The sequence below is a fragment of the Pantherophis guttatus genome, chromosome 5 (genome assembly GCF_059756535.1).
Source record: "Pantherophis guttatus breed Tessera chromosome 5, ASM5975653v1, whole genome shotgun sequence".
In the NCBI taxonomy this organism is placed as follows: Eukaryota; Metazoa; Chordata; class Lepidosauria; order Squamata; family Colubridae; genus Pantherophis; species Pantherophis guttatus.
In genome coordinates this window covers 39,867,864-39,880,607 of record NC_142067.1, presented here as the reverse complement: position 1 = coordinate 39,880,607, position 12,744 = coordinate 39,867,864, and the positions used below count along the sequence as shown (strand labels likewise).

The 12,744-nt window shown below is 46.4% G+C and overlaps 1 protein-coding gene across 3 annotated transcripts in view; it reads left to right on the top strand.

Moving 5' to 3' along the window:
- Positions 1 to 12,743, top strand: part of MPZL1 (myelin protein zero like 1) — a 47,802-nt gene extending 35,059 nt beyond the window's left edge. For 2 of the 3 annotated variants that reach the window (XR_015734438.1, XM_034413829.2), the window contains one exon: positions 5,787 to 6,517. Coding sequence is in view for 1 of the 3 variants with exons in the window: in XM_034413821.3 (XP_034269712.1) it covers positions 5,787 to 5,888 (102 nt within the window). In the remaining 2 variants the exon portion in view is untranslated. Of the gene's footprint in view, positions 1 to 5,786 lie in introns of all 3 variants that reach the window. The other variant, XM_034413821.3, reaches the window with a different exon arrangement.
- The last annotated feature ends 1 nt before the right edge of the window (position 12,744 follows it).

Below are 12,744 nucleotides of genomic sequence, written 5' to 3'. Positions count from 1 at the left end.
GAACCTCAGTCCCCCTATTCGAGGAGCCTACCTTTGAGGCTGAGGAGATCCCCGGTCCAAAGTTGTTCAAGGACGTTGTCCTGAGACAGTGGTCAGCTCCAGTTTCGGGACCTAACCCCAATGCTCTGGATAGACACCTTTATAATATGGCATCTGACATTTTTTCCATCCTGCAGGTTCCATCAGTGGACCCCCCTGGTGGTCGCTCTCACTACTCCTTCTGTCCTGACTGGACTTCCAGAAGAAGGCTTCTGGCCAGAGGACAAGAGGTTGGAGCACTCTCTGACAAAGGCGCACCAAGGGGCTGCTTGGGCCATTAAGGCATCATGAGTTGCATCCTTCTTTAATAAGGCTTCTCTCCTACGGCTTAAACAATTACAGGAGCGCTTACCTATTTCTGACTCCCAAGCCCATCAGGACTTGAACAAGATTGTGGCCGCCCTCGAGTACTCAGCGGATGCCACTTTAAACGCCTCCCGATTCGCGGCTAAGTCAATTGGCTCTACTCTTGTGTCTTGCCGCCTTCTCTGGCTCTGCCAGTGGCAGTTAGACACCAAGAATAAATGGCATTTGGTATCCTCCCCGTATTCGGACGACAGATTTTTTGGAGCTCCTCTGGAGCCCCTTCTCATAGAATCCAAGGAAAAGCACAGGGTTCTCCCTAGCATTTCTCAGAGGGTTGATCCTCAACTGCCCGCTTCCTTTCGCCCCTTTTGGGATTCTGAGGCTGGGTATTCCGGGCCGAGACCTCAGAGATATTTCCCGTCTCAGCAGGTCCCAGGACAGACAGGGTGGCCCCCATCAGAGGGGACAACCCAGACACTCATTTTGGGGAGGGTGGGGTCATCCCTTCCACAGAACCCGTTGACTGCTTGTCTGAGCCTCCCATCGGGGGCCGCCTGGCACTTTTTTGCCAGCCAGTGAGAGGCATCCTACTTGGACGCTTGGGTCAGGGAAACGGTCAGGTCGGGCCTCTCTCTGGAATTCTTCTCCACTCCCCCAACTTGATTTCTCTGATGCCCCCTCTCACGGCATCGGGAAACACGTCTTCTGGTGGAATTCGCAATCAAACATCTTCTGGATATTCGGGCCGTGGAACCGGTTCCACCAGAGCAACATGAACAGGGCTTTTATTCTTGATTGTTCGTGATCCAGAAATCCTCGGGGGATGGAGAGCGATTCTCGATCTCAAGTCTCTGAACCGTCAAATTGTCTATCGACGGTTCAAGATGCAGTCTCTCCAGACCATCTTGGAGAGCATCAGGGAAGGTGATGTCCTCATGTCAGTGGACCTGATGGAGGCTTATCTCCATGTCCCCATTCACCCGGCCTACAGAAAATTTCTTTGGTTTTGCCATGCAGCTCGTCACTATCAATACTGTGCTCTGCCTTTCGGCCTCTCCTCGGCACCCCGAGTGTTCACCAAATTGATGGCAGCGCTAGCAGGCCACCTCTGGATTCTGCCGATAAGGATTCAGTTCTACTTGGACGATCTCCTTATCCAGTCCAGTTTGGAGCTTCTAGCTCTACAGGATCTGGAGACCACCCTTTGGATGCTGTGCAGTCATGGTTTCTCCATCAACATGGCCAAGAGCCAGCTGATTCCTACATCCAACACCTAGGGGCAGTCATAGATACGGTTCAGAGCAAGGTCTATCTTTCCCAGGACAACCTGGCCAGTTTGCGGTCACTGGTCAAGACAACCACATCGGGGAAGGCAATCTCCTTGCGATTGCTTTCCCAGCTCCTCGGAAAGATGGTGTCGTGCATCGGCATTGTGCCGTGGGCACGTCTTCACTGCAGGACTCTGCAGTGGTTCATTCTTCCGTATCAATGAGCTTATATGAGCTCTTCTGCCCTCCTGATTTGGCTTCCACCCCAGGTTCATCTCTTCCTTCGCTGGTGGACATCTCCAGCAGTTCTCAGGGGACGGGAATTCAGGGAACCTCGCTGCCTTGTTCTGACTACTGACACCAGCCTTTACAGTTTGGGGGCACATCTGGCTTCAGACATGGCCCATGGTTGGTGGACTTGAGGTGACCTGGCCCACAGCATAAACTGGTTGGAGCTTCGGGCCATCCATCTAGTGCTCCGAGTTTTCCAGGACAAAGTGCAGGACAGGCATGTACTAATTCGTACAGACAACGTGGCCGCAAAGGCCCATGTAAACCGCCTCGGGGGCACCCACTCCCAGCACCTGATGCAGGAAGCCGAGAGACTGGGACATTGGGCGGAGACACACTTGAGGTCCATCCGGGCCTCCCACATTTCAGGGAAGGCGAACATTCAGGCGGACCTTCTCAGCCGGGCATCGGTGGACCACAGGGAGTGGCACCTCTACCCCTCCCTCTTCCAGGAGATCACCCTTTGCTTTGGACACCCAGTAGTCGATCTTTTTGCCTCCCTGACCAACCATCAGACGTCGAGATTCTTCTTGAGGTTCCTGATGATGGGAGTGGAGGGCGTGGATGCTCTGCGCAGCCTTTGGCCTCCGGGCTTACTTTATGCCTTCCCGCCACTTCACATGATTTCCAGGGTTGTTCGGAAGATGCTGGAACAAATGGCAGAACTCATCCTGATCACTCCTTATTGGCCGTGTCAACCCTGGTTCATGGACTGATGGCCTTGTCAGTGGCCCCTCCGTGGAGGCTTCCCCTGGTCAAGGTGTCTCTCAGCCAGGGGTCATTGGTCCACCCGGACCCCAGGTGGCTCCAACTGACTACCTGGTGCTTGAGCGGCATCTGCTCTGGGGCCGCAACCTCCCCCCGAGGGTCATAGATACACTGCAGGCATCCCACTGTGCATCCACCACCCGCATTTACAACTCTACTTGGAACACCTTCTGCAGCTGGTGTGATAGATGGAACCTTGCTCCCACGGAAGCTTCCACGGTGAATGTCCTCGAGTTCCTGTAGGACGGTTTCGAGGCGGGACTGTCGCCTAACACACTACGGAGACAGGTAACTGCTCTTTCTTCTATCTTGTCCTGCGGGGCCATGGGCTCCCTTTCCAGGCTTCCCCTGATTAGGCAGTTTCTTAGAGGGGCTACGAACCTCTGCCCTCCCGTGCTTCACCAATACCCAACTTGGGACCTTCCTAAAGTCCTCAATGTGCTCACCTGGGGTCCCTTTGAGCCTTTGCAGGAGATAAGCCTTTGCTTCCTATCCTACAAGGTGGCCTATTTGGTTGCTATTACCTCAGCCCACCGGGTTTCAGAGCTGGAAGGCCTCTTCACGAGGGACGACCTGTGCATCTTCCATGCTGATAGGGTTGTCCTTTGACTACACCCCACCTTTGTCCACCTTTAATTAATTCACCTTTCCATAGGACCCAGGAATTGGTGTTGCCTAATTTTTGCCCTCAGCCTTCCCATCGCTTAGAGCACATCTGGCACAACTTGGACGTTCGTCGGGCTTTCCATATCTATCTTAAATGGACATCCTCCATTCGGAGGTCGGAGAGTCTCTTCGTGTCCTTCCAACCGGCATCCCTGGGCCATAAGGTTACTTCTTCCACCATTGGGCGCTGGCTTCGGGCAACTATTGCCCGAACTACGATTCCCTGGCCTTGCCAGCCCCTCGATGCATTACAGCTCATTCGACTCGCAGTGCTGCAACTTCAGCGGCATGGTCCACTCAGGCCTCCTTAGATGAAGTGTGCAGGGCAGCCACCTGGTCCACTCCTTCCCCATTCATCTGCCACTATAAGTTGGACGCCTATGCCTCGGACCCAGCTTTCAGCCGCAGGGTTTTGCAACAGGTACACATGGGGTCGGCGGCTCAGGACTGGACAGGTCCCACCCATTAGGTTTCCTGCTTTGGCATGTCCCATTCCTAACTGCTGGCCCACATGCTCAGAAAGAAAGGGCATTGCCTTACCTGAATGCCCGTTCTGCTGAGCTCGGGGGGCCAGCAGTCAGCCCCACCTTGGAGTTTTCCGGTCCTCGCCGGGTGTGTGTGTACTAATCTTATCTTTTCAGCTCAGCATGCCAGTCTGCCACATCTCCCTTGTCAGAAAGCTGGGAAGCAAGAGGAAGAGGAGGAGCTTAACATCTTGCAGACTCAGTCCTAGGACAGATGATGGAGCTAATCCATTCCTGACTGTTGGCCCCCCGAGCTCAGCAGAACGGGCATTCAGGTAAGGCAACGCCCTTTCTACTTGAAACTTTTCAGGCAACATGTATATGTTTTCTTTTCCCCCCCCGAAATACAATTTTCCTGGCATACTTCTCCATGTTTTATGTTTTTCTCTTGAGATTTATCTGGCAATATTTACTAGTTACCTAGACTAAGATATATGAGTATTTTAAAGTGGTTGAAATGGGATTGCCCTTTCCAAGGATTGACATAAATTTAAATAATTTATTCAAATGAAATTCAAATAATTGACACAAAACGACTGCAAATTACTTCTTTTTGCAGCAAATTATTATTTATATAACTGATTACAGTTGGAAATTCCTACAGGAGACTATGATGTTCCCCTGATCAAAGGTCCTTGCTAGAAAATAGTTGCATGAATCCCCTACAATATTTGTAGTAGCTAGAAAAAGCATGTTAAATAAGAAAACTTGCACATAAAAGAAACAACTTTTTTTTAAGATGGCAGTTGCATTTTGAGAAAAATAAAATCTTTCTTTTTTTCCCCTACTTGTTTGCAGTTAACATATACCATATTCATTCTTCCCAATTATTTTTCTCCTTATAAAATGCTTCCTTATCTGCCCTGTCAATCCATTAAATGAAACTCAGATTTCTGTCCTAATGTTAAGTCCTATTCAATAATTCTAATACTTGTAATTAAGCTATACCTTATCACTTAAAGGTTTGGGACTTATTCTGAAAGATATGGGACAAAGTTACTGTAACGAATATAATTTTGTACTCCGAATATTGTTGAGAAAGATTCACAAAGTTGTAAAATGTAAATGCCTAGGAATTATTCTTCAGCTACTTGCTCCTTTCTTTATTTTATTTTTATTTTATTTTATATCAAATTTATATACCGCCCTTCTCCCTGAGGACTCAGGACGGTGTACAGCCAAAGTAAAAACATAAACTACAAACATTAAAATACAATTAAAAAGATATATATATATATATATATATATTTGGCCCCATAATTAAAAGCAATGACAAAACAATTAAAAACATTTTTAAAAAGTGTTAGGCCAGCCCGGCTCGCTGAAAAAAGAAAGTTTTAAGGGCACGGCGGAAGGCACCGAGGTCTTGGATTCTCCTTATCTCTGGGGGCAGCTGGTTCCAGAGGGTAGGTGCCCCCACAGAGAAGGCCCTTCCCCTGGGGGTCACCAGCCTACATTGTTTGGCTGACAGATTACATGATGGTATTCCATATACTTCCTTTTCTTGAATTATAAATGCCACCTACACAAATACCTATAATCTGTGATGGTAAGTGTGTGGAAAAGTGGAATCTTGTGAATGAACTGATTTAGTAGGGCTGTGATTACTTGATGTACTTTTGAAGAAGCGTTCATTCTCTGCACTGTGTTTGACTATGTTGCCACATAAACTACAAAAGATCTTATCTCCACGAAGAATGCAAAACAAAGGACTATAAGCCATTTGCTGTGAATTTTATATTTGTTTATTTCAACAGATCGATGGTTACAGGAATAATCCACATAATTGGTATGATTTCTAAGACTGGGTTTCAAAAAGAGGAAATAAAATCCCTTGTTTTTATCTGCATGTGATTCTGAGTTTTCACTAGCCACTGATAGAATAATTAAATGTTTATACCATGTTTATTTTTTCTGTTTTTAGGGACCAGTAATTTATGCACAATTAGATCACTCTGGAGGACATTACAGCGACAGAATCAACAAATCAGAGTCTGTGGTCTATGCTGATATTCGGAAAAATTGAGGAGATTACAACCTATCCGAAGCTTAACAAAAGTTCAAACTGGAATCGCTTGAAGAAAATTGACCCAGAGAACTCATATGTGGCCTTTGATGCCTAGGCTAAGACCAATGCATGTGCATACAGAGAGAAAGAGATTATATATGAACTGTGTGTAAATAGTCTATTTAATCATACAGAAATGAGAACAATGTTGCATGTTAAAATATGATGATAATTCTGCTTATAAATGGCCAATAGTTCATTATATATTTAGGAAAAGGGGAAAAAACAAACATTCATGTTACACCTTTAGACAATTTGTCAATTGTTATATGGAAAAACTGGAAATACTTGGATATTCTAATGGAATTGGTACTTTTTATGTTACTTTTGAAATGGACACAAGAACTACTTCTGCATGATTTCTCTTAATTAATATTTTTGCATTTTTTTACAGATCTAATTTTTCATAGAACGTATGTCTTCTTCCACTCTAATGTCCCCCTTTACCAGGAGAAGTAATCTTTACCTGCTTTAGTTTCCAACATAATGGAAGGCAAATTGTTCTCTTCAAGGAATTTACAGGCAGTCTCTCATAAACAAACTTTGAGACAGATAAAAGTTTTAATCAAGTAATTTTTATAGTGCAACTCTCAGCCTTCCTGGACAAAACGAAGTCAGCAGACACAAAGCACACCAAAAAGGAGTAACTCAGGGTTGCAACGCTGGTTTAATGCTGTCGTTAGCTCCGAGGAAACGGTGAGTTCGCAACGGTTCAGAGTTGGTGCTATGAGCATTTGCCTTGTAGCGCTTTTATCATGCCGCCTCACCCAGCCGCCACGCCTCCGTAGGCCGCCTGGGCTTCCATCAGCTGTGTAGCGCCTCCCCTGTGCCGCCCCTTTGCCATGTCAGCGGAGCAGTGATGTCAGGGCCGCTTCTTCCATTCGCCTATGACGCTTCCGTCGAATGTCCGGCTGTCTGTCTGCCGCGGAACACCCTTCAATGCCTCGATCGTCTGCCGTGTTGGCCAGCAGCAACAGCAATCCCCATCCCCCATCACCGACGCACTCTGTGTCCCCGCGCTCGACCGCCTACACCCGGTACTACCACCACCAACCCCGTGAACAGACGCGCCTCTCAGGATAGCAGGTCGCTCTGCTCTTTCCACCGCTCTTCCTTCCCATCCCTGTGTTGTCAAACGATGTGACGAGGTGGCTCCCCTTCACCAAGGGTCCTTCTGTGAGATATAAAGTAGACAAGTCAACAGCGGCCCCTGGTTTCAGTGGGTTCTTTCTATGGAACCGTCTGAGAAGCCGGTTTGCGTTAACGTCCTCCACGGGCACCCAAGAAGCCTCTTCATATGGGTACCCTTTCCATCTAACTAGATATCTCAACTTGCCTCTGTGGACTCATCAGAATTGCGTTCTTGCCTCCTCCAATATGTGCCGCCATGTAAGGAGTGCCCATTGAACAGTGAATGCCTCCTTTTCCCATATGGCCCATCTCCTCTCAGTAGGGATAAATTTTTTAGAGGTATATGCACATGGTTGTAATTGGCCTTGTTCGTTGGATTGCAGTAGCACAGCCCCAATGGCCACATCACTCACATCTGCTTGCATTACAAATGGCTTCTGTTGGTTAGGGTATTGGAGTATGGGAGCCCAGGCAAACTGGGCTTTCAACTCTTCGAAGGCCTTCTGACAATCAGAGGTCCATATTATACGTTGCCCTGGCCTTGCTTTTTCGTTACTCCCTCGTGTGCGTAGGAGATTCGTAAGGGGTAATGCTATAAGGGCAAATGCTGGGATAAACTGCCTATAAAAGTTAGCAAATCCAAGGAAGCTCTGCAATTGCTTCCTCGTCCCCGGGGCTTGCCACTCCAATATGGTGGTGACTTTATTGGGATCCATTCCCAATCCTTTTTCAGATATCCTATATCAGAGATAATCCAGTTCAGTGCGGTGGAATTCGCATTTTGACACTTTAATAAATAACTTGGCCTCTAGCAGTTTCTCTAACACCCGGCATACCAGTTGTGTATGTTCTTCCATAGTGTTCATATAAATGAGTATATCATCGAGATACACCAACACTCCCCAATACAAATATTCATGCAGGACCTCATTAATTAATTGCATAAATACCACTGGTGCACCCTGCAAACCGAATGGCATGACCTAGAATTTATAACTGCCGAGCGGATAATTAAAAATGGTTTTCCACTGTAATATGCCTCCCAATGCTTACTGCATTCAGGCCACGAAAATCAACACAGAGACGGAGACCTCCATCCTTCTCCCGAAAAAGGACCAGAGCAGCCATATGCGATCGACTAGGTTTAATAAACCCTCTGGCCAGGTTCCTATCTATATATTTACGTAGTTCCTCTAATTCTTTCGGGGTTATCGAATACATACGGGGCTTCGGTAACTTAGCCCCAGATATCAGCTCTATGGCACAGTCTGTTACTCGATGTAGTGGTAGTGAATCACATTCCACCTCACTAAACACGTCCGCCAAATCCGCGTATATATCTGGGACCTCCAGCACTAGAGGCTTACTATCCATTAAAGAGTTTGTTGACCAGCCATCTTCTGCTCGTCCACACGGTTCTTTCGTAACTGGTTCAGGACTGAGCTCAATGTGTAGTTTCCTGTAACCCCACTCCCACCATATCGTGGGTTTCCATTTATCCAACCAGGCCAATCCTAGGATGATGGGTTCTATCATCACATCCACCACCACAAACCGGAGAAACTCCCAGTGTTCTCCTATTTTCAACCATATCAGTTCCGTAACATGGGTAGCCGGTATTCCACCCAATATTGACCCGTCCATTTGTTCAAATCTAATGGGGTCCTTTAGTCTGACCAGGCTTAAGCCCAATTCGACTGCCAGGGACTTCCTCATCAGGCACCAGGTACATCCGGAATTAATCAGTGCTCCCTGTCGTACTGCTGTGGCGTTGGGTATGGCCTGAAGGGTGACCGGAATTACAAAGGGGCGTATAGGAGCACTTACCATCGGGTCGTTGATGTCCTCATCGCTGTTTCCCACCACCACGGGGAGATCCCCAGGTCCCGCTGTACCCCCGGCCTCCTTGGCTGGTGTTCCGTTGTCTGAGTGCAATGCTTGTGACACAACTCTAGAATGCTCCGGGGTTGTTCGCGCCCGCTCTTGGCTCTTCCTGCCAGTCTCTGGAGTCGGACCTGTCGGTGGTTGTGTTGGAGGTAGGGGGCAGTCCAAGGCTCTATGGCCGACTTGATTGCACCTGAAACACCGGAATGGTGGTCTCTGGGTGGTGTCCAAAGTCCCAGTAGTTGCAATCGATCTCCCTGAGTCTCTTGTTGATGGGGGTCTGTCTGGAGCACGTCTCATCTGGGTTGGTCCTGCTACACCTCTGAAACGGAATTCTTTCAGGCCGACATCCAGGTCTATGGCTGCCCTAAACCACTCAGTAAGGCGGGGTGGCAGACTTCTATAAATGCATGCTTGTCTCAAATCACGGTCCAAGCCTATGTGAAACTGGTGTACAAGCATGCTTTCAGCCCATGCCCGCAATCTCCCTGCTATTTTCTGGAACTCCTTTGGCAGGTCTTCCTCTCTGTTTAAGAGACACCAGCTCTCCCTCAGCCAGTTGCGTTCTGGACTCATCCTCAAAGAGAGCCCTAAGGCTCTCCAGAAACATGCCGACATCAGTCAATTCCCGAGCATGGTCACTATAGAGGTCGTCTACCCAGTCTGCAGCTTCCCCCATCAGTACAGTCATGATAGCGACCACCATAGCCCATTGGGACGGGTAGAACCATCCATACAGATCCATGTAACTAATGACCTGGCTCAAGAAGATAGCCACCCCGTCCGGACTCCCATCAAAAGTCGCTTGTAATGGTGGTGGTCCCCAAATCGTCTGGGGAGGCCATACTCCGGGGCCCCACACCGGGCTCTACCTGGCAAACCTGTGGTACGTAACACGGGCCCCAGGGGTTCCATGGGTATCAAAATGATGCCCTGGGCCGGTGTGTCCGTCCCATGAACCCTGAGTGGGAGCAGTACAGAGTCCCCGTTCAGCAGGCCCTAACCCATCCTCCAGAGATGGAATGTGAGTGCCGGTGGAGGGAAGTTCCGCCTTCCTGGGTCTGCCGAGGGTAGGCTCTAAGTGTAACTTGGGGCTGGCTAAGCGAAACCGGGTGTCTGTCCCAGACGGTCCTGGCCAGGTAGAAGCTGGCTCCCCCCCTGTCGCCCACGGCTGCCATGAAGGCACATCTCTGAAACTGGCCTCCCCGAACCTTTCTCTCAATATATCCAGGGTGGTGGGTCCTGGCCCTGTTGAGCAACTCCACTCTCCATCTTCCTCATCTTCAACCCACCTCCTCTCCCTCCACCTTTGGAAACGCTCTCCTGAGGGACACAAAGCACACCGAAACGAGTAACTCAAGAGTTGCAATGCTGGTTTAATGCTGTCATTAGCTCCGAGGAAACGGTGAGTTCGCAATGGTTCAAAGTTGGCACTATGAGCGTTTGCCTCGTAGTGCTTTTATTATGCCGCCCCACCCAGCTGCCGCGCCTCTGTCGGCTGCCCTGGGCTTCCATCAGCTGTGTATCGTCTCCCTTGCGCCACCCCTTTGCCGCGTCAGCGGAGCAGCGACGTCTGGGCCGCTTCTTCCATTTGCCTCCGTCGAATGTCCGGCTGGCCGTCTGCCGCGGAATGCCCTTCAATGCCTCGATCATCCGCCGCATTGGCCAGCAGCAACAGCAATCCCCGTCACCCATGTCACCGATGCACTCCATGTCCCCGGGCCTTACTGCCTACACCGGTGCTACTACTACCAACCCCATGAACAGACGTGCCGCTCAGGATAGCAGGTCGCTCTGCTCTTTCCACCGCTCTTCCTTCCCATCCCTGTGTTGTCGAGCGATGTGACGGGCTCGACAGCAACAGTAACAAATGTCTTGAAGTGTTTTTCTGGCTCTTTTCTGGTTTCAGCAACAAAGACGAAACACTGTTACCTCTTTGAGCAAAATAGGGTGCTAATTTTGATGTGCCTTTCTATAATCTATAAATCTCTCTATAGTGTACTTCTAAGAGTTACAAAAGGCTGGTTGATGTTGCAGTTGCAAAAACAAATGGTACAGTTTAATCTTTTATGGCATTTCATGGAAGATATACGTATGTTAGGACAGTTTTACTGCCATTAGTTCTTAAATCTCATTCAAATTTACTTTGAAACTTAAATAGCTGTATGCTTCTTTACTGTGGAAGAAGTCTGTTCCACTCCTTTTATCTTTATGATGTCATTCCTATCAACTCTGAATCTGCTCTCCATCCTTCTCTCTACCTCAGTGTTTCAGGTACACTGGTGCTATTATTGCTTTTTTCTGAAGTACTTTACATGTCTACAATATCTGCTCATATGTTTGTTCAGCTTTATACATGAAAAATAAGTTTAAGTATTCTTTTAAAAAATGGAGCTTTTTCATTGAATCAAGGGCTGGCAAATATTAAATTGCTAGTCTGTGCAGCACACAAGAAGTGTTTTCTATCTTTAACCAGTGCAGTTAGCTCTCCATATTTGTGGAGGTTATGTGTGAACATTTCATGCAAAACTTTAAATTGTCTGAAAATTTGTCCAAATATCCCTAGATTTAAACACTTGAGCAGCTATTTAGAATTAACCAAAAGATATTTAAATCTGTTTTAAATGTCTTAAGTGTGATTTAGAATAATGAGTAACATTTTTGAGCCATATTTATGGAAACACTGTATCAAAATTATATTACATACTTTAATTAAGAACAAGGCATTCATCAGGGTATTCACCACGGAATTCGTTATTCCTCAGTAATGGAGCCTCAGTGAGTGGACAAGAAACAGTTGGCTGATGCTGAGATTTCTGTTTTACGGGGGGAATGAGGAGGTTTAGATGTTAATGTAGAAGTTGTCTTTTCAGGAATATTGTAATGAGAAGCTTTGCTTCTTTTGTTTGAACTCATTGAACTTTGCTGTGAATGGTGCTAAAATATTCCTTGATCTTCATTACATAAACCATATTGTCATTATATTTTTAGAAGTCCAAAGACCTCAGATTTATCATGATACTGTTGTTTACTGTCAGTTAAATTTCTATGTTCATATCCCCTACAAAAAAATTACATTTGAAGATGAAGAAATCTAATTTTTGAACAAAAAGTTGAATCCTAAACAATACTTCAGGTGAACAAACTGAATAATTAAATTCGAATTTATTCAGAAAAAATCATAAAAGGTAAAATCAATCCCAATTGTTAACATAAAATTCAATGGCATCTTTGTTTCTTTCATCAGGCATTTAGACTTGTCCTGATGCATCATTTTTTCAAGTAATTATACTCTGTCTTGTAACTAGCTCAATTTACACTACAGTTTCCTTTCTCTTAGTATATTTTGGTAGAAGTAGTAATTCAGTCATCAATATACAAGCCTGAAACCCAAGTCTTAATAGATTACAAAATCATGTAACTGTCCAAAACACTTAATTGTTTCTATTTGTGAATGCTGAGAGTTGCACTTTTCATGTATTGAATTCAGATTCCAAACTAAGGTACAAAAATCTCTCAACTTATGTATGAGCAGTGTTTTTGTGGTGCTGTACTTTTCTATAAAAGACAAATGACTTCTGGTTGTGAAAGTTAACTTCCCAAACCTTAGATGTTCTAAGATTTCCTGTCACTAGGTAAATCCATGCCATGCAACACTGAGCCCTTTTTTACCTTGTTTCTGCACTTTTTAAAAACTGGAATTTTTTTATTGTACAAGTCTTCTTTCTTCTCCATATTCTCATAAGCAGCTTTATATTGTACTCTTGTGAATATTTTAATAAACTTTTTTCATTAGTGG